The sequence below is a fragment of the Lissotriton helveticus genome, chromosome 1_1 (assembly GCF_964261635.1).
Source record: "Lissotriton helveticus chromosome 1_1, aLisHel1.1, whole genome shotgun sequence".
Classification (NCBI taxonomy): Eukaryota; Metazoa; Chordata; class Amphibia; order Caudata; family Salamandridae; genus Lissotriton; species Lissotriton helveticus.
Window position 1 is genome coordinate 1,423,156,047 of NC_136057.1, and position 18,996 is coordinate 1,423,175,042.

Here is an 18,996-nt window from a genome sequence, read left to right on the forward strand (position 1 = left end):
TCACTATACTAATTCACCACTAATCCTTTATGGGTTCCGGAGTAACTTGCTACTTGCCAAAAAAGAACTTTGACTTCTCGTCATGGGTAGTAAGCGCTATATACATGCAATTACAATACAATGCAATACGATTACATTATTGCTTCTCCGTACTCATTATAACAATCCACTAGACTTTGATGTTTCGATGTGCAGAGATGTCTGCAACAGGTAAATTAACCCAGAGAGCTGTCAGGAGATAGTGCTCAAGCATTAGACCACGAAAGAAAATAGTTTGGGCTGGACTGTTCCCATGAGGCACAGGGTCAAGACGGATTTGCATATAGCTGGGTCTGAACTGAGGTGGCGAAGTGAGCTCAAGAATGATGATCGATTCAACCCAGATCTGTGACTGGAGGTGAGCCACTGAAAAGTTTCAGCGCTCCGTCCATCAGCTCCTTGTGTGTTACAATAAATTCTTAACACTACCCTCTGATAAAGCCTTACTGCTCACACACACTACTACAAATAGAGAGTAAGGTGCTATCTATTTTTACCTCTGCCTACCTTTGGGGTTCTACTGGACTCTGTGCACACTATACCTCGTTTTGGTATAGTATATACAGAGCCAGCTTCCTACACCAGATTCTTACATTCTATACAATACGCCAAGACCATGACATCCCTCTGGGTCAGTTCTAAATGCACGGGCAGCTGCTGACGGCACTTCGCTCACTGTGGGGCACGATGGATGAAGAACCGCCTACCCACACAGTGATACATACAACATACATCATGGGGTGGGGGGGTCGGCATTTCACCACACGGCATTACAAAGCTCCCAGGGAGCACACAGGGACCCCACTGACACACCTTATACACCTTTGGGAAGAGGAGTTGGTGAGACTTCTACACAACACTAAATGGTCAGGAGCGCTAGAGTTGCCCAGATCATTTCCAGGAATGCATGTTTTAAAAACATCCAACGCACGGTCCTCCACAGGGCTTATCTCACGCCTTTCTGGCTTAATTCCATGTTCCCCATGGCCAATCTCACCTGCCCCAGATGCCATGCCCAAGCGGCTGACCTCCAGCATTTGCTTTGGTCATGCCCAAGCATAGCCAGCTTCTGGCCCATCATACATGCCTCATTGGCCACAGTCCTAGAACTTTCCACATTTAACTCCTGGGAGGCTACAGCTCTGGGCCTCTTAACTAAGAGGTAAAACCACAAGATGAGGCTGTGCTTTGCCAACCTCGCTCTCCTGTTTGACCCTCCATGCACTGGAGGGTTGAACAACCTTACTCTTTCCCAGTGGCACAAGGTGCTACTCCACTGGGGAGAGGTAGACCGCTCTGCACTACACTGGGAGGAAGCTTGATGAATACATAAGTGGCCTATAGCTGCAGCATGGGATACCGTGCTTACACAGTTCAAGGACCTGACTGAAGAGGACCCCTCTGCCTTCGTAGTCCTTACAGCCCCCTATCTCCTGGAGACACTAATGGCCTGTAGCGGTCCCAAATCCTGACTCTGCATAGCCCCATAAACCCCCTGCATTAGATGCATTCTCCTACAGATCCCCCACCGGAAGGTGTTGAAGCAAGCCAGAAAATGTACCACTCCGCTGACCGTTCCCTCATCCGGCTCCAGAGCCTGCCGACCCGCAACTTTCTTGTTCCTTCTATGCGCCTTTTTGCTGTTATCACTTGTGCCCCTCCCTGATTCTCTCCCTTACCTTGAATTCCTCCCCAATCTCTAGCCTTCTCTACTGATTGATGGCGGTTCCATTTATCTCTCCCTACTGGGTTCCTTTCATTCTAACAGGACACTCAAGGAAAATTAAGCTACAGTAATGCAGTAAGTGAACGCACGCAGCTCAATGATCCACCTCTCATAGCTCAAACCAAGGCATTATACTTTTCATCTGTCTGTGAGAAAAAAAAGTCTTCCTGACTATGCCCGCCATTTTTTTGCACAGATTGTTACGAAACCGAATCCTATAACTTCTTGTTCTTCTTACCAATACTGTAATGAGACTTTCGGATGTTGTTGGCTTCCTTTTTCAATCCACAGTATTTACCAGTGTCAAAAGCCACAAAGCCTCAATAAAACTTGTTTAAAAAAAAAAGAATGAGGAGGAAACCAACTCTTGCCACAGAGTAATTTGAAGACCACATTCCTGTTCACCAGCCCCCCCAATACTACTGCAGTGGCACATCGTGTACACCCACAATGCACTGGTTTGGCTGCAGCACTGCCCCCTGGCATGGCAGCCTTTGGTGCAATTAAGTTTAGCAGATTTTCTACTTTCTTAACAGCAAGAATTTGCTCTATTCAAAAGCCTGAAAGTCAACATTGCAACAAAGCCAGAGCACATACAAAAATAAACTTGGTGTTCACCTCCTGAATGGCCATCTCTGCCAGGGATCCTAGGCATACCCCTAATTTTCAGGACTCCTGACACATACATCTATTTACCATTTAGTGTCCCATTGCTCGTCTCATCTTTACCAAGATCTTCCTCCTTTAATTTATGGATCTATTTTCAGAACAAGAAAGTGCAGCTGACGGTTCTGACGGACAGGTCGCAGGGAGGCACCAGTATCACCAATGGTTCTCTGGAACTGATGGTAAGTCCCTCTTTGCCCACCTTGAATGTTATTTTGATGTGTTCTTTTCAAGTTATTCAAGGTTGAAGCTTCACCATTTGAAGTACAAAATTTGAAGTGTGGTCCAGATATAAACTTTCCTGTTGTATCACCTGAAATTGTCAAACTTGTTTTGTTGAGTGACTGTAACTCTACATTGTGGCATTTATTTAGCGCATCATACCCATAACTGTGTCAGTAAAGTTCTTCAATTTGCATCAGGATCCTGAGTGCCCAGTAAAGGGTTTGAAGATTGTGTTTGGTGTAGATTGACATGAATGAGAGATGTTCAGTGAGCTTTGGAGTCATGCTGTACATAAGGTGCTGGCTGGTGTGTTGCGTCGCTGTGCTTAAACATGACTTGCTGTGGAATAATGTCAGAATATGTACATTTATGCTTGTGGGTACTTAATCATTTTTTGCTAGTTGTAACATATTTGTTACTTAGAATCATGATGATAGCGGGATTTTAGTGCTCTTTTGAATTCAAGATGTTAACTCTTGTTCATGTGAAGGGACATAAAGGAGTGGGCTACTCCGGAACGAAGCATGCTGCATGGATAGATGGTGGGTAATGAGCTAAGCATGTTGCTTTGAAAAAGATTCATCCAGCCACAGGAAATGAGCGTATAGGTTGAAGTGCAGGAAAACTATGTGACTTCATGTTAATTTTAAGAAGTAGTCTTGTGGCTGTAGTTTGGATACTCTCTAGCTTCCAAATCACTTAGTGGGATGCTCTGAGGTATTACAGGTGACATAGTCTAGTCAGTAGAGTTCTAGACTGACAATGGCTTGTTCCTTTTGCTGGAATCTTAAGTAAGGGAAGATTTAACATGGGCATCACCTCACATAAAATTAACCCCAGCCAACCTGGTACACGAGAGGTATCAGGGAGAGGTTGTATCCTTGATCACACCAAGAACCAACCTTTGATTGGATGTCCTGGGACGAGTGGTGATATATGGAGTTACAGGTGTGCATCAGTCAGTAAGCTGAGGGGAGGGTGGATCCTGGTGGGAATGCTTGATGATGCAAGGCACTCGAACTGGTCACCCTAAACACAAACCCTACAAGCTTCTGGGGAGGAGTAAGGAGAAGAATGCAGATTTCACAGGGAGGTTCCAGTAAGTCTTTTTGGCTTCAAAGGATATGCAGCCTCTACACACAACAAGCTAGGTAAACTTCGAACAACTAGTTTCATAGTCAGAGTAGATTCCAATTCTGATAGAAAGGTCTGGTTACACCATAAAATGCTCATACACGCACAGATTAAGTAGTGTGTCAAAGTACACATGAAGCGGTGTTTACATTAAATAAGTGAAAGATCTATGCTGCGCTTGCTGTTAGTTTTTGTCTAGTCTCACGACTTGTAGTAAGGAAAAGGGGGCTAAATGATATAGTTGAAATGTAGGCAACTTATTGTCTTTCACCAAGTTGTGGTAACCTACTTGGAAGTAACAGGCTGGTTGGTCATGGATTTAATGTATTAATTTTGTAGTTCAGCTGAGATGGACAGGCTTTTGGGACTTTGCATTCTCCTTATTCATTAGCTAGGAGGTATACCTGGGACTGTCCTAGTGATTAAGCTCTCCATTTTCTGTTTCTGTACAGTCTTACACCTGGTAGGGACAGGTTAGTTAGGATCTGGATTTTGTTTCTGTATGGTAGCATGCCAGGGATAGACACACTGGTTGTGCATTGGAATACTTGCTTCTGTGCAGTGGTAATGAGGAACATGCAGGTTGGCCACAGAACTGTCTGTGCATTAGTATGCCATGCAGGCATAATCGTGTGGCATTTTGGAAGCTGTTTTCATGCTGCATCACTTCTCCAACACTCATTCACCCTTCCACACAGGTTCATCGTCGGCTGCTCTATGATGATGCCCGTGGAGTGGGCGAGCCACTGCTGGAGCCTGGTGAGTATAAGGATGGTTTGGTGGTGCGTGGGAAGCACATCCTCTTCCTGGACACTGTAGAGTCCTCTGCTGATCATCACCGACCTGAGGCCCAGCAGGAGTACATGGCGCCACAGATTGTACTAGCACCTGGAGGAGGCCCTCCATACAGGGAGGAACAGGACATGCATCTGCAGGTAAGTTGCATGTTCTGTGTTTGCAAGTGTCTTATGCCATGCAACTGAAGATAAGGCTTATGCTGTGCACCTGCAGGTGAGGCTCAGGCCCATGCCCCCAATGTGGCCCAATGGGAAAACAATGGTCAGGCAGGTCGAGATTAGTGTTGTCGTGTCCTGGAAACCAATTCATAGGTGTGCAATAGATATGAGTATTTTGATGACTTTTCTGGTTTGTTTTAAACAGTCTGAGAATATATTAATTATTAGGCACCAGTTCGACAATTATACTAGGTATTTTGTATAGAATCCTCAAATGGATAATTTTTAATTGGGTTGTGGGGTATATTATGATGACAAATTGAATACCAGGACACTTTGAAAGATTAGATTTACAAATTCAAAAACAATCCGTAAATGCCAGTAGTGAAGGGCTTCATGTATGAGAACTATTTTTGCTCTGATGTGTGGGACTGCATTAGTAGGAATGGCAGGCACATATCCCATTGAGAGGACTCCCCTAATATCTTTCTTTAAGTTGTTAAGTGGAATGACTCTTAAATTTAATGAATGCAGGCGTCTTGTGGAGTGAAAGTTAAATGGTCAAAATGTGCACATAATTTCTAAAACATGCTGAGCAGGATATTGAACATTTGGAGGGTTTGTGGGAATAGATGGCCTTCTTTAACTCTGTTTTGTTAATAGAAAGGCGTCAAGGCACTTGGTTGAGAGCAGCGAGTGCACAGATGATTAAAAAAATAAGCGTTCAAGGCATTGGTGTGGCTGATTGAACAAAACCATTTAGACAAACCCAACAACTGTTTGTTGTTGTTTTCTGCACCGCATAAAGGAAAGGCCTTATTAAAACCAGGCATAGCCAGATGAACAGTTAAATGCATCCAAACCTCCTATGCAAAAGCTAAAAGAGCTTTGCCTGTTCCTCCTGGGGCCCATTCCACCAGAAAGAAAGGGGCCTCTATGGCCTTCCTTGGGAACATCCCAATAGCTGACATTTGTAAAGCAGCTACTTGATCTACAACCCACTTTCACATAGCACTACTGTGTAGATGTTATTAGCCCACCAACAAGCAAATGTTGGTCACACTGTACTTTGTACCCTTTTTCAGTCTTCTGCAACTTCCACAGGCTAGACACCTCGTAGGGGAGGACTGCTTTACAGTCTGTGCGTAGCATTTTTATCTACAGCCCTGTAGGAAGCTGGCTCTGTATATACTATACCAAAGTGAGGTAGTCCAGTAGAACCCAAAAGGTAGGCAGAGGTAAAGTAGATGGCACCTCACACTCTATTTGTGGTAGTGTGGTCGAGCAGTAAAGCTTTATCTGAGGGTAGTGTTAAGCATTTGTTGTGCACACTGTCCGCAAATGAATTCCCACACTCAAAGACTGAACTTCAGACCAATCGTTTTTGTATAACAATATTTCCTAGAACCAAACAAGCCTGGCACAGGTAAGTGATAAGTACATTGCGGTAAATATACAGTTGTAACAGTTTGGATTGTAATTGTATATGCACTTTGTTTTGATTTACAGTACTGTTACTGAGAAATGCAATGCTAAGGAAATACAGTACATATACTTTGAATGGGCTTTTTAGTAAAATTACCAGTACATTACTTTCAGATTACTTTTCTTACACAGTGTAGTATACGTAGATACTACAGTGGGGCATTTCCTGTAAAAAGGTAAGTAAAAGCGTTTTTGCTATTTAGTACAGTTGTAAAAGAATTTCATAGAAAAACATTCAATGTTATCCTATGGAGGAAAATAGTGTTATTGGTTCAAAGGTAAGTACTTTGTTGTGGAAGATGGTATTCTGGGGTTAGACTTGAGTGGGGGGGAGGGGGGTGCCAATTACATTTTATAGCTGAAGCTTGAAACTTTTCTAACACAACAATGCGGCTTGAGTGGCGTTTAGGTTATCATATCTAACATCATATCTCACATAACAGGTCTTGACATGACTGCCACTCATTTTGGACTCAAAGTCTGAATCATTAGAATTACAATTTCGGGCAGCATTTGGCGGAAGACCGAATAGACTAGCGGCCCACATACTCCTTCACCAGGGAGATCAGGATTTAGTTACTTATAAAAGTCACTTCCAACTGCCTGACCAGCTCAGTGAACAGAATACTTTCTAAAGAAGCGAAGTAGAGGAAATTTCTGAAGTGTTTGTATTTGTATTGTGAGCCACCAGGACATTTAAAAAAGAATTGTCCTCTCTTGGCAGGGATATGTGGCACCACAGGGGGGGGGGCATTTGGGTGGCCGGGTGCAGAGTGCTGAGGCCCAATGTTATCCAATGGGGATAGGGTGCCTCTGGTTGGTGGCTGCTGTCGAGCAGGCCACTGGGTTGTGGGAGCAAAGCTCCTGGACTTAAGCTCAGGGAAATTGTGGGTTTAGGCCAGCACAAAAGAAGCACCCTCGGCGGCTGTGGGGCGGCAGGGTGCAGAGTTCTGTTTTGGCATTGGTGCCCTGTAGCTTTCAATGGGGTTTGCAAACACACGTCCTGCTCGGGGAAGAAGGAGTAGTTTCTGTCCTGTAACTCCAGTTCTGTAGTAGGGGTATCTCTGTTATAGTCATAATCTAGTGAATAGTCCCGCCCATGTGCGTGGACCCCGGAGCAATCAAAAATAATCTCTTACAGTGTCAAAAAATGCAGAAAATGCATAGACACTTAAGAGAGAATTTAAAGACAGATAATGCAGCCAAAAAGGCTACACTGTCCAGTACTTCAACTAGAAATTCCACCATAAAATCCACAAAACAGCAAAGCCTGTACAGATTTCCCTTGGTTAACAGCAAAATCCCTCAGGAATGATAGAGAGAAGAACCTGGACAGACAAGCCCCATAGGCTGCCATTATGTGGCTTAATTAGGATACTGTGCCTTTAAGGAACCTTCCAGAACCTTCTCTCAGTATCCCAGAATGCATAGCAGGTCCAACTTAGCCTCAGTTCTTTTTGAAGGCGCAGAAAACGCCAGACCTGTAGCATTATGATCATGAACAACACTCCACCGGGGAGGCGGGAGGGCTCTTATGACTATAACAGAGATACCCCTACTACAGAACTGGAGTTACAGGACAGAAACTACTCCTTCTGTAGTAGGGGATCTCTGTGTATAGTCATAATCTAGTGAATAGAATGGCAAGCCCATCCCCACACCAAGCGGCAGTGGAGAATAAAATAACGCCACTACTGTGCGAACAGATTCCGCAGCGAAGCCTGCCCAACCTGAGCGTCTGCCCTGGCATCAGTGTCCAGGCAGTAATGCTTGGCAAAGGTATGGACCGACTTCCAAGTGGCCGCCTTGCAGATCTCTGCAATGGGAACGTTACGGAGCATAGCTGTCGTAGCAGCCTTGCCCCTGGTGGAATGAGCCTTAGGTTTGCCCCCTAAGGTCTTATTAGCTTTGCAGTAACACAACTGAATGCAGGACACAATCCACCTAGAGATGGACTGTTTAGAGGTAGCAAGACCCGTCCTGACTGAGCCATAATTGATGAACAATTGGTCTGACCTACGAATATCTTTAGTCTTATCAAGATAAAACTTCAGCACCCTCCGCACATCCAGGGAATGTAAAGACCTTTCCGCTGGAGATGAAGGGTTCTGAAAGAATGTAGGCAAAGTGATAGTCTGATTGATATGAAAATCAGAAACAACCTTGGGAAGAAACTTAGGGTGAGTACGCATAACAACTTTAGCATTATGAAATACAGTATAAGGTTCTTGGCAACACAATGCCTGAATCTCACTCACCCTGCGGGCCGATGTAATGGCCACGAGGAACGCCGCCTTCCAGGACAGGTGCTGCAACGAAGCCATATGAATGGGTTCAAAAGGCTCCTTCATCAATCTGGACAGCACCACATTCAGGTCCCATGAAGGCGAAGGAAGCCTGACAGGAGGGAACACTTTCTTCAAGCCTTCCAAAAAATCTTTGATCACAGGGATCTGGAAAAAGGAAGTCTGTGAAGGGCCTTTCCTGTAGGCAGTCAAAGCGGCCAGATGAACCTTAATGGAATGGACATTAAGGCCCGACTGCGCCAGATGAAGCAGATATGGAAGGATGACATCTTCCTTGCATGTCGTAGGGTCATAGTTCTTAGACTTGCACCAGATGCAAAACCTCTTCCACTTGTAAGCATAGGAAGTCCTAGTGGAAGGTCGCTTAGCCTCCTTCAGTATGTCCATACAATCCTCTGGGAGATTCAGATGGCCATATTGCACTATTTCAGGAGCCATGCCGCCAAACTCAAAGACGAGAGGTTGGGGTGCACCATCCGCCCCCCGAACTTCGTGAGAAGGTCCGGCCTGCACGGCAGCTTCATGTGAGGGAGGAGAGATCGGTGGAGCAGGTCCGTGAACCACCACTGTCTGGGCCATTCCGGGGCAATCAGAATCATTCTCGCCCTGGATTGAGACAGCTTGATGAGAACCGCCGGAATCAGGGGAATTGGTGGAAAAGCGTACAGAAAGCTGTTCGACCAGTTGATCCATAACGCGTTCCCCAGCGTCCCCGGCTGGTAGTACCTGGAGGCGAAGCCTCGGCATTTGCTGTTTTCGGCGGTGGCGAACAGATCTACGTCTGAAGTTCCCCACCTTGCGAAGACTTCTCCTAGTACTTCGTCGTTTATGACCCATTCGTGGTTTTCCTGCATGAGTCTGCTCAGTTCGTCTGCCTGAACATTCTGCACACCTGGCAGATGGGTGGCCGTTATCGACAGTCCTCGAGCCAGAAGCCAGTGCCAGATCGCCTGCGCCTCCTGCGACAGAGTGCGCGATCTCGAGCCCCCCTGCTTGTTGAGGTAATACATCGTTGTCGTGTTGTCCGTCTGAACAAGCAGAGAGTTGGTCTGAAAGGACGGATGAAAGGCCTTCAGTGCCAAGTGAACAGCTCTCAGTTCCAGGAAATTGATGTGGTACGTGGACTCCGTCGGGGACCACGTCCCTTGAATTTGCAGGTCTCCGGAGTGCGCCCCCCAACCTTGGAGAGACGCATCCGTCACGATGGTCTGTGTGGGAATGTCCTTGTGGAAGGGAACCCCTCTGAGGAGATTCTCCTTCGAGCACCACCACTTCAGAGACTGAAGAGCATGTAGAGACAGTCGTATCCTGTCGTCCCAAGAACCTCTCCTCTGGTCCCACTGATCCTCCAAGCACTCCTGCAGAGGTCTCATCTGTAGCCGTGCGTGAGGAGTGAGAAAGATGCAAGAGGCCATCGATCCCAGTAGAGAAGACACCGTCCTCACAGTCGTAGACGGAGTTTTCATGAGAGCCTGAGCCTTCCGAACGAGTGATAAACGTCGCTCTTCCGAAGGAGACACGCTTGCTGACAGCGTATTGATGGAGGCCCCCAAGTACTGGATGCACTGTACCGGAATCGGGACCGACTTGGACATGTTGATGTGCAACCCCAGCTTGTTCAAGAGAACGCACGTCTTCTGGAAGTGTGCTTGAGCTTCCGAGAAGGAGGAGGCTTTGATCAACCAATCGTCCAGGTACGGGTAGACAAACACCTTGTTCTTCCTCAGGTGTGCCGCTACCACTGCCATACATTTTGAGAATGTCCTGGGTGCAGACTTCAGTCCGAAGGGTAGCACTGTGTACTGATAGTGATTGGTGCCGACTTGAAAGCGCAGAAATGTCCTGTGTTTGCATGCAATGGGCACGTGGAAGTATGCGTCCTGTAGATCTATGGCACACATCCAGTCTCCTCGTTGCAGCTGAGGGTAGATCTGATGCAACGACAGCATGCGAAACTTTTCTCTGCGAATCCACTTGTTTGCCTGCCGCAAATCCAGAATGGGCCTGAACTCGTTTTTGTCCTTCTTGCGGACAAGAAAGAACCGAGAGTACAGACCTCTTCCTCTTTGAGACAGAGGTACGTCTTCGATCGCCCTTTTCCTTAGCAGAACGTCCGCCTCCGCCTGAAGCTCGCGCAGTTGATACTGCGAGCTGACGGGAGGAATCGATGGAGGAGGGCTGGTGAAACGTAGACTGTATCCATTGCAAACAATATTCAGCACCCACTTGTCCTGAGTAATTTTTCTCCACTCTGCCAGAAAAAATTGAACGCTTCCCCCCCACCGGAGCGGGTAACGGACGAGGGGGAAGTAACAGCTCAGGGACGGGACCCGGCCGGGCCCTTGGTCGCGGTAGAGGACTGTTGACGACCTCTACCACCTTGGCGCTTCTGGAAGGGCCGCCAGTACTGCTGCTGCTGCTGCTGCTGCTGTTGATGTTGTCCAGCAGACTGACCCCTTCCACGACCCTGCGACCCAAACCGACGTTGGTACTGTCGGAAGGGTTTCTTTTCCTTGGGCTTCTCCAAGCCCACTGCCGTCAGGGTCTCCGCCTCGGCCTTCATCCTGGCCATCTCGTCATCTGCGTGTTTCCCGAAGAGGGTATCTCCGGAAAACGGGAGATTCGCCACGCGTTGCTGTGCTTCCGGTTTCAGTGACGTCAACCTGAGCCAAGCATGGCGTCTCTGGTGAATCCCGTGGCAATATCCGTGCGCGGACAGCAATGATATGTCCGCTGCGGCGCCGATGGCCTGGTTAGAGACCAGCATCCCCTCCTGGACGATCTCCATAAAGTCCTCCTTGCGGTCTCGAGGGACAAGGTCTGCGAACTGCTCCATCGAGTCCCACAGGGACCGGTCGTAACGTCCCAGCAAAGCCGAGTCACTGGCGGCCTTCATCGACGAGGCGGATGTCCCACACGCCTTACGACCAGCAGAATCGATCCAGCGGCTCTCCTTGTCCGGAGGCACCGTGGACGCAGGGGAGGTGGCATGAAGCTTTCGTGCAGCAGTCACGATGACCGAATCCGGTACCGGGTCCTTCCTCAAGAAGGCTGGGTCTGAGTCCGGAGCCCTGTACTTTTTTAGGATCCTGGAAGGTGCAGACTTCACCGTTGCCGGCGTCAGGAATAGCTGTTCGGCGGGCTCAAGGAGCCCCGGCACCAGAGGTAACAGGGGGCGAGACAAGTGCCTTTTGTGTAATGTCTCAAATATCACCGAGGTAGAAGTCGTAGGCGCTTCAACCTTGATGCCCAACTTCGCCGCTCCACGCAGGAGAACCTCCTGAAATGTGCTTATATCGTCTATCGGAGACACCCTAGTCTCCGGCGAATCGGACAGCGTGGGCGAGTAGGAACGGGTCCCAGAGGGAGAACGTGACCTGGACCGACGTCTCTTGTGGTGACGCCTGGATCGTGAGGAAGATCCATGCCCACTCCTCGATCTGTCCCGTCTCCCCGAGCGAGACCTCGACCTTTTGGGCCTCGGACGCTCCTTCGGCCTCCCAGGGTCAGGAGTCCCAGGCTTCTTAGGTGTCTTCTTCGGAGGCGTCGGAAACTTAGGCATCGACACCGCCCTCGGTGGAACCGGGGGTGGAGGAGTAACCGCACGCGGGGTCTGCGGACCCGGCTTCGGAGGTGGGGTCGGGGCCTTCGGAGGCGGACCCTTCGGCACAGCCGGCCGCGAAGGAGGTGTAGAAGGCTTCATCGGAGTATCCACCCCGGAATGCGCCGTTCCCGGCGAGCCACCATCTCTTGCGGAGTGTGGGGAGCCCCCCACAGTCCTGGGCCTCTCCTTAGGACCTCCAGACGCTGAAGATCGGTGCCCAGACGACGACCGATGGCCCCTCGACGTCGAACGGTCCTTCGGCGTCGACCGATTCACACTTCTCGACGTCGAACCGTGTCTCCGTCTCGACGTCGACCCCGACCAGATCGACGAACCACGAAACCTCGACGACGGGCGATGGTGCCTCGACGGCGACCTCGACCTCTTCGCCGGCCTCGACGTTGACTTCTTGGATCGCTTCGACGTCGACCCTTTGGACCTTCTCGACGTCGACCTCTCGGACCTTCTCGACGTCGATCTCCTTGACCGTCTCGACGTCGGTCTTTTAGAATGCTTCGACGTCGACCTCTTCGGCGCCGGAGACGCCTTCCGTCTCGACGGCGACCTCGACGACGAGGATCCCCTCGACGACGATGTCCTCGACGGCGAACGGCGGTGTCGCCTCGACGGCGAGCGCCGACGCCGGGCCCTCCGATGTCGACCACTCGACGCCGACACCGACGACGAGGAGATCGACACCGGCTTCGACGGCGGCCGGAACACGTTCCTCGACGTCGACGGGCGACGTTTTCTCGACCCAGAGCCCTGGGGAGACCTGGAACTGGCCGTTGACCGCCCCCTCGACGTCGTGGTCAGCGCAACTGACCCAGACGGAGATCTTGGGCGAGGGCTGGTCTTCCTGCCCCTGGGGAGCCCCCCAGAGGCCTCAGCATGGGTAGAAGGAGCCCCTCCTGACCCACCTCGTGCCTTCAACCTTCTCTCTTCAAGTCCCTGAAGCCTGATCTTCTTCCTCTCCTTCAGGGTCCTTCCAGAGAAGCCTCTGCAGATCACACAGTCCTCAGGAATGTGGGAAGAGGGAAGGCAGAGAATACAGACCTCATGGGAGTCTGACTTGGCCTTCTTCCTTGAGCACTCAGGGCATTTGTCGAATAATGCAGGCATTATGGACAAAAAAGAGTGCAGAAACACAGAAAGAAAGTCACCAAAGTACTTTAAAAGCACCAAAAATCGAAATTAGTGTAAAACACTAACAAAAACCCTTGAAAAGGGAGAGCTCAATGCTCCAGGGTCCTGCTTGCAGGAGCCGGAAAAAAGAACTGAGGCTAAGTTGGACCTGCTATGCATTCTGGGATACTGAGAGAAGGTTCTGGAAGGTTCCTTAAAGGCACAGTATCCTAATTAAGCCACATAATGGCAGCCTATGGGGCTTGTCTGTCCAGGTTCTTCTCTCTATCATTCCTGAGGGATTTTGCTGTTAAGCAAGGGAAATCTGTACAGGCTTTGCTGTTTTGTGGATTTTATGGTGGAATTTCTAGTTGAAGTACTGGACAGTGTAGCCTTTTTGGCTGCATTATCTGTCTTTAAATTCTCTCTTAAGTGTCTATGCATTTTCTGCATTTTTTGACACTGTAAGAGATTATTTTTGATTGCTCCGGGGTCCACGCACATGGGCGGGACTATTCACTAGATTATGACTATACACAGAGATCCCCTACTACAGAAGGTATTCTGGGTGTGACCACCACTTGGAGAGGTAAGTTGGGAAGCTGGGGGTTGGTTAGGCAAAGTCGGTTGTGCCACCCAAGGCGTGAGGCTTCTGGTGCAGGGGTCATTTTTCATAGATTCTAAAAATCTTTTTGGTATTTTTTATATTTTTTTTGTTATTGGAAGATATAACAGTAAATTACAATTCATTATTTCAACAGTCAAAAAAGCTTTGATACAAAGAATCATGTGCCCCCATAGAACAATAATCAAAAACTAAACAATGCCAATATTATCCATTCATTCAGAAACTATCTCACCATTCATTCTTCGAATGCACACACATTCCCACACTATGCAAAATTATTAAAAAGCATCAAACAGCTGAGATATGAGGACTCAATATGACAATGTATGTCCTATTTACATGGTAACCATCCCGTATGTATTTATGGTTGTCAATCCTTATTTTGATGGTCCTCCTTGGTGGAGTTCTCAGGTGTTTGTAGATGGCCTACGTACGTTTCAGTGGAGATAAAATTTTACCACCTTCATCAGGGCCGACGCTTTCAAGTTATATATCCGAGGAGGAATTGTTTGTCTGTGAGTGCCGAGCGTAGTTCCAGTATGATGCACGCCTCCTTAGAATTTTTTGTATCGCCTTCAAAAAATGGGGTTCCGAGCCATTCGAGAGAGGCTGTCAAAGTGGACTTTCGGTCTCGACTGGGCCCTTTGGGCGGATGACCTTAGCCTTCGGTTTGGGCAGAGTGTGTGGTGCAGGGGCAGTAGTACTCACGAGCTGACCCGATGGAATGGAGTCATCCGAGTCATCTGCCTCTGATACGATCTGGAGATCAGGAGAGTCCTCTTCGGGAACGAGGGGAACCTCTTCGTCGAAGATATCTTCTGGTGCTGGGGCTGATCTCCTCATCTCGTGTCGACGGGCCCTCTGATCCCGGATTGTTTTCTTCGATCAGAAGGACGCACAAGCTGTGCAGGTCGACTCGTGGTGATAGACAGAGGTTGCAGACCTCGTGGTGATCGCTATGTGGGAATTTTGCCTGGCATTTCGGACATTTCTTGAACGGAGTTCTTTCCATGTGGTGTAGGCCGCACGGCGTCGATCGGCCTAACGGCCCACTTCAATGACCGGAATGGAAGTTATGTCTTCAAAAAGCCTTGTCTTCGATGTCGAAGATAGTTTCTTGAAGTTTGTGGTAGTTCTGCGCTTCGGAGTTGCTGAAACATCTTTTTCTGGCCGGAGCGGAGAAACTTTAATCCGATCCCAGTGGCGGAAAAAAACAATCTAAGGATGGAGTCGATGCCCATGCGCACTGTTGTTCAAGGGAGGAGTCACCTATCTCATGACTACAAAGACTTCTTCCAAGACAACAACAACCTGCAATCATCCGAGCCCAACACCAGGTGGCGGTCTAATGCTAAAGTGTACAACTCTGCAGCTCTACATGCCAAGAACAGATGCATACTGGTAAGTAGCATTTTCCTTACCTCCAGTACACTACCTTTCGGTGTAAAGGCACATTCGTGGTAAAGGCAATGCATGGTAAAGGCATCCCATTGTTTTGATGGAGCCTTTACAATGCTGACATTACAAGTCAAATTTCCTCTCAGAGGTTCTTCATCTAGTGCCAGCACCCCCTGAGCCTTTCTTGCCTTTTAATGAAGCCTTTACTGACACCTTAATGGGTACATGGTAAAAACCATTTTCTGGGCCACCAGAAGCCGGACAACACAGACCTGTGCCATATTCCCCAGATTTTAACTACACACCCTGCACCCTCATTGTGCAGCTTCTACTAGCAAGGTTAACCCCCAACTCCTTTCCAGTCAATGCACTGGACCGGGAAACCAGGAGGTCTTTAAATGCTGTCTGCTTGCAGGACAGATACACATACAATCTTAGATATGGCCTGCAAGATTTTAGTGGCAGTCCTTGAAGATCTCAGAACTTCTTTGGAACAAAACAATGTATGATAGACCCGATGTAGCAATGTTTGTGATTCATTCTGGTCTGGATACTACAGATTGCATTGGACAGGCTGTTGGAACCAATGTAGTCTTGAGGAGACCCAGATGGATTAGGTGATATGAATTTTCAGACTATGTACAAGTGTCCGTAATGTACATACCTTTTGATGGATCCAGACTTTTTGGGGAAATGGCAGCTTTGGCTCTGGAGTGATTCAGACAGCCAAGCTACCGCACAATCCTCATGACTGTTGTCACTTGTGAAACCATTTTCCCACAGTTCAGGATGTATAGGGTTACTCCAGGTGGGCTGGCTTATAGAAAGTGGCAACCATCCCAACCGGTGGTACAGCAACCAGTTCAATCCTTTCAAGAAGGGTATACAGGAGAGCAGACAACATGCAGCATCAGCCGGGACAACAGTTTTCAAATTTCTCCTCTGCTACAACGACTGCATCTGCTTTTGTTTGTCCTTGATGGCGCATGACAGGCTGGTGGGGGGTCAGGGTACAACATTTCCTCCCTAGCTGGAGATCCATTATATCGGACAAATGGACCTTACAGATAGTTCAAATGAGCTTCACGCTATTCTTCATTTCCTCCTCACCCCACTTATCTCTCACACCAGAACAAACTTTCAAAGATGCCATGTTGTACCCTACTGGATCCCTCTGGTGAGCCTACGGTCCCCACTGATCCGAGGAGGCCTCCAGTTAGGTTACTGCTGGCGGATCCGTTCCAGATGCTGACTGTGGATTTGGGTCTAGAGATAGTCTGCCCTCCTCCAGGGTCAACACAGACTCCTCGCCTATAGTCCTCCTGGTCTCTGAAGCAAATTTCATGCAACATCTGCCGAAAGCATGCGTATCCCTACCTCCACCCCAGTTAAACTTGGAAGGAAAGCTTCCATTGCTACGTTTTTTGGGTTCAGCGACTCAGAATGATGAGGACTGTGATGACGAATCGCAGCTACAGGATGATCATTTATTTTTGGACAACCAGGAGGCGCGTGGTCTGGACACTTCTCCTGGCTCAGGCCTCAACTCTTCACCAGGTACCTCACAGAGAAAACCATATCCTGAGTTATGGTCATGAAGACGGCAGCAGGGGTCTTCAACCTTCAGCTACCTTCAGTGGCAGTGAAAACCAATGACTTCACAGAGGTCCTGCAACTAGGGCTTACCTCCTCAGTGTCGTGCTCTCATTCAATGAAGTCCTCATGGGGAATCTCCTGGGCACCTGGGTTAAACCCGTAGCTTGCACCTACCCAATCGGACAAATTACCTGCGACACAGGCCAGTTTCAGGGCACTCGCCCTTCCTACTCCAGCACCAAACACCAGAGTTTAGTGGTTCAAGCCTTCATTAGCGGGCTGTACTCAAATGTGATTCCCACCTCCGACAGATTGCTAATGCATTGGGGCATTCGAGAAACCGGTGTTCTGTCAGCCTTGCCCTCATGTCTGTAAATTTAAGTTGCCTCCTGGGTCCGTTGTCGCACATGTTGTGGGCTGTTGTGAGTGACATCTTGCCTGCAGTTGCGAACGATCTTCGAGCCACCGTCCAAAAAATAATACAGGGCGGCCATGATGCGGGAAGGATGTCATTCAATCGAGCCTGGAGACTGCAACTGTCTCGATATGGCAGTTTGTACCAGCATGGTGCTTAGGCACCATGCATGGATCACATTAACATGCTTTTCAAGCGATGTCAGACATTATTAATGGACATGCCATGTGATTGCTCCCAACTCTCCGGGGTCAAGACAGACAAAGCCCTGGAGCAACTTAAAGAGGTTAAAGCTAAAGCACACTCCCTTTGCCTTGCACCTCCCATACAGTAGATTCCCCCACAATATCGCCCCTTTCAAAGGGGCAATCTCAACATCTGCCTCTGCAGCAACAGACCTTGAAAGAAGTCCCTGCTCTCTTGAACAAGGGAGTTATAGGGAGGGGCATCAGAGGCCAGGACTGGCTGTTACTTTTTACTATCTGGTGCCGCAGTAGGACAGAGGTACGTCGTCCTATTTTAGACTTTCGCCCTCTGATCTTCTTCAAAAGAGACAAGTTCAGGATGCTCACTCTGACCCAAGTTATGTCTGCCCTGGATACATGGGACCATATGGTGGCATTGGATTTGCAGGACACATTTTCAAATTGCTGGCCTGCTGTCCCACAGTTGCTACCTGTGGTTACAGGTAGGCCACAAGATTTTTCCGATCTTGGTACACCCCTTTGGCCTTACCAGTGCACCTCAGGTGTTCATAAAAGAGATGGTGAGGGTAGCTGCCCATCTTCGGAGGTTGGGAATACCAGTCTTCCCATAACTTGACCACTGGCTGCTGAAGGTGGGCTCACCTCAAACAGTCGTCAACCACTTCAGATGACGGACAACTTGTTTACATCTCTGGGATTATCTATGAATATGCCAAAGTCCCACCTGGCACCTTTGCAGAGGCTCTCCTTCATTGAAGGCATTCTAGATGCTGTGGTATCCTGGGCTTTCCCTTTGCCTCAACAAGTACAGGATATTTAGGCTATGAACCAAATGTTTCAAACTTTAACCCAGGAGGCTTCATGGCCTCTTGTCGTCCTGCTTCCTGGTAGTGAACCTTGTCAGGTGGCCCATGTGGGCACTGCAGTGCGATCTGAAGTCTCAGTAGGCTCTGCCCCAAGGTAACCTCTCAAAATGCATCCAGGTGTCGGAGGGGACTGTGAAAGAGCTGCAGTGGTGGCTGCTGGACCACAATTGGACTGGTGGCAGACTCCTCTCTGCCCTACCTGAAGCTAACGGTAGTGACGGATGCATCATTGCTCAGATGGGAAGGCGATCTGTGAGATGGATACTTCTAAATGCCCAAACGTGGGACCCGTGCTCTCCAGGCCACTGTAGTCAAGCTAGTCTTGCTAATCAGAGGCGATACCCTGAAACCGGTCCCACATTGCTTGTTTCTGGTCCAGGGAGGACCTGGCCTGGCAGCTCGGGCTGGACTGTTCCCATGGGGTGCAGTGTCAAGACTAATTTGCATATGGCTGGGTTTTAACTGGAATGGCATGGGGAGCAAAACAAATATGGATGTAGACCCAGATCTCTTTACTGGGGTGAATGGTTGATATTGTTCACCATTCTGTCCATCAATTTCTCTTTTTGCATAAGTTAAATTATAGCCAGGCCTAGAGTTGTTGGAGAATGGAAGCCTGCT

The 18,996-nt window shown here is 48.5% G+C and overlaps 1 protein-coding gene across 1 annotated transcript in view; it reads left to right on the forward strand.

The window, feature by feature from the left end:
- MAN2B1 (mannosidase alpha class 2B member 1) overlaps positions 1–18,996 on the forward strand; it is a 275,966-nt gene that overhangs the window by 201,949 nt on the left and 55,021 nt on the right. Inside the window, exons 20-21 of the mRNA XM_078685299.1 lie at positions 2,533–2,613; positions 4,489–4,725. Of these exons, the coding sequence (XP_078541425.1) occupies positions 2,533–2,613; positions 4,489–4,725 (318 nt within the window). The remainder of the gene's footprint in view (positions 1–2,532; positions 2,614–4,488; positions 4,726–18,996) is intronic.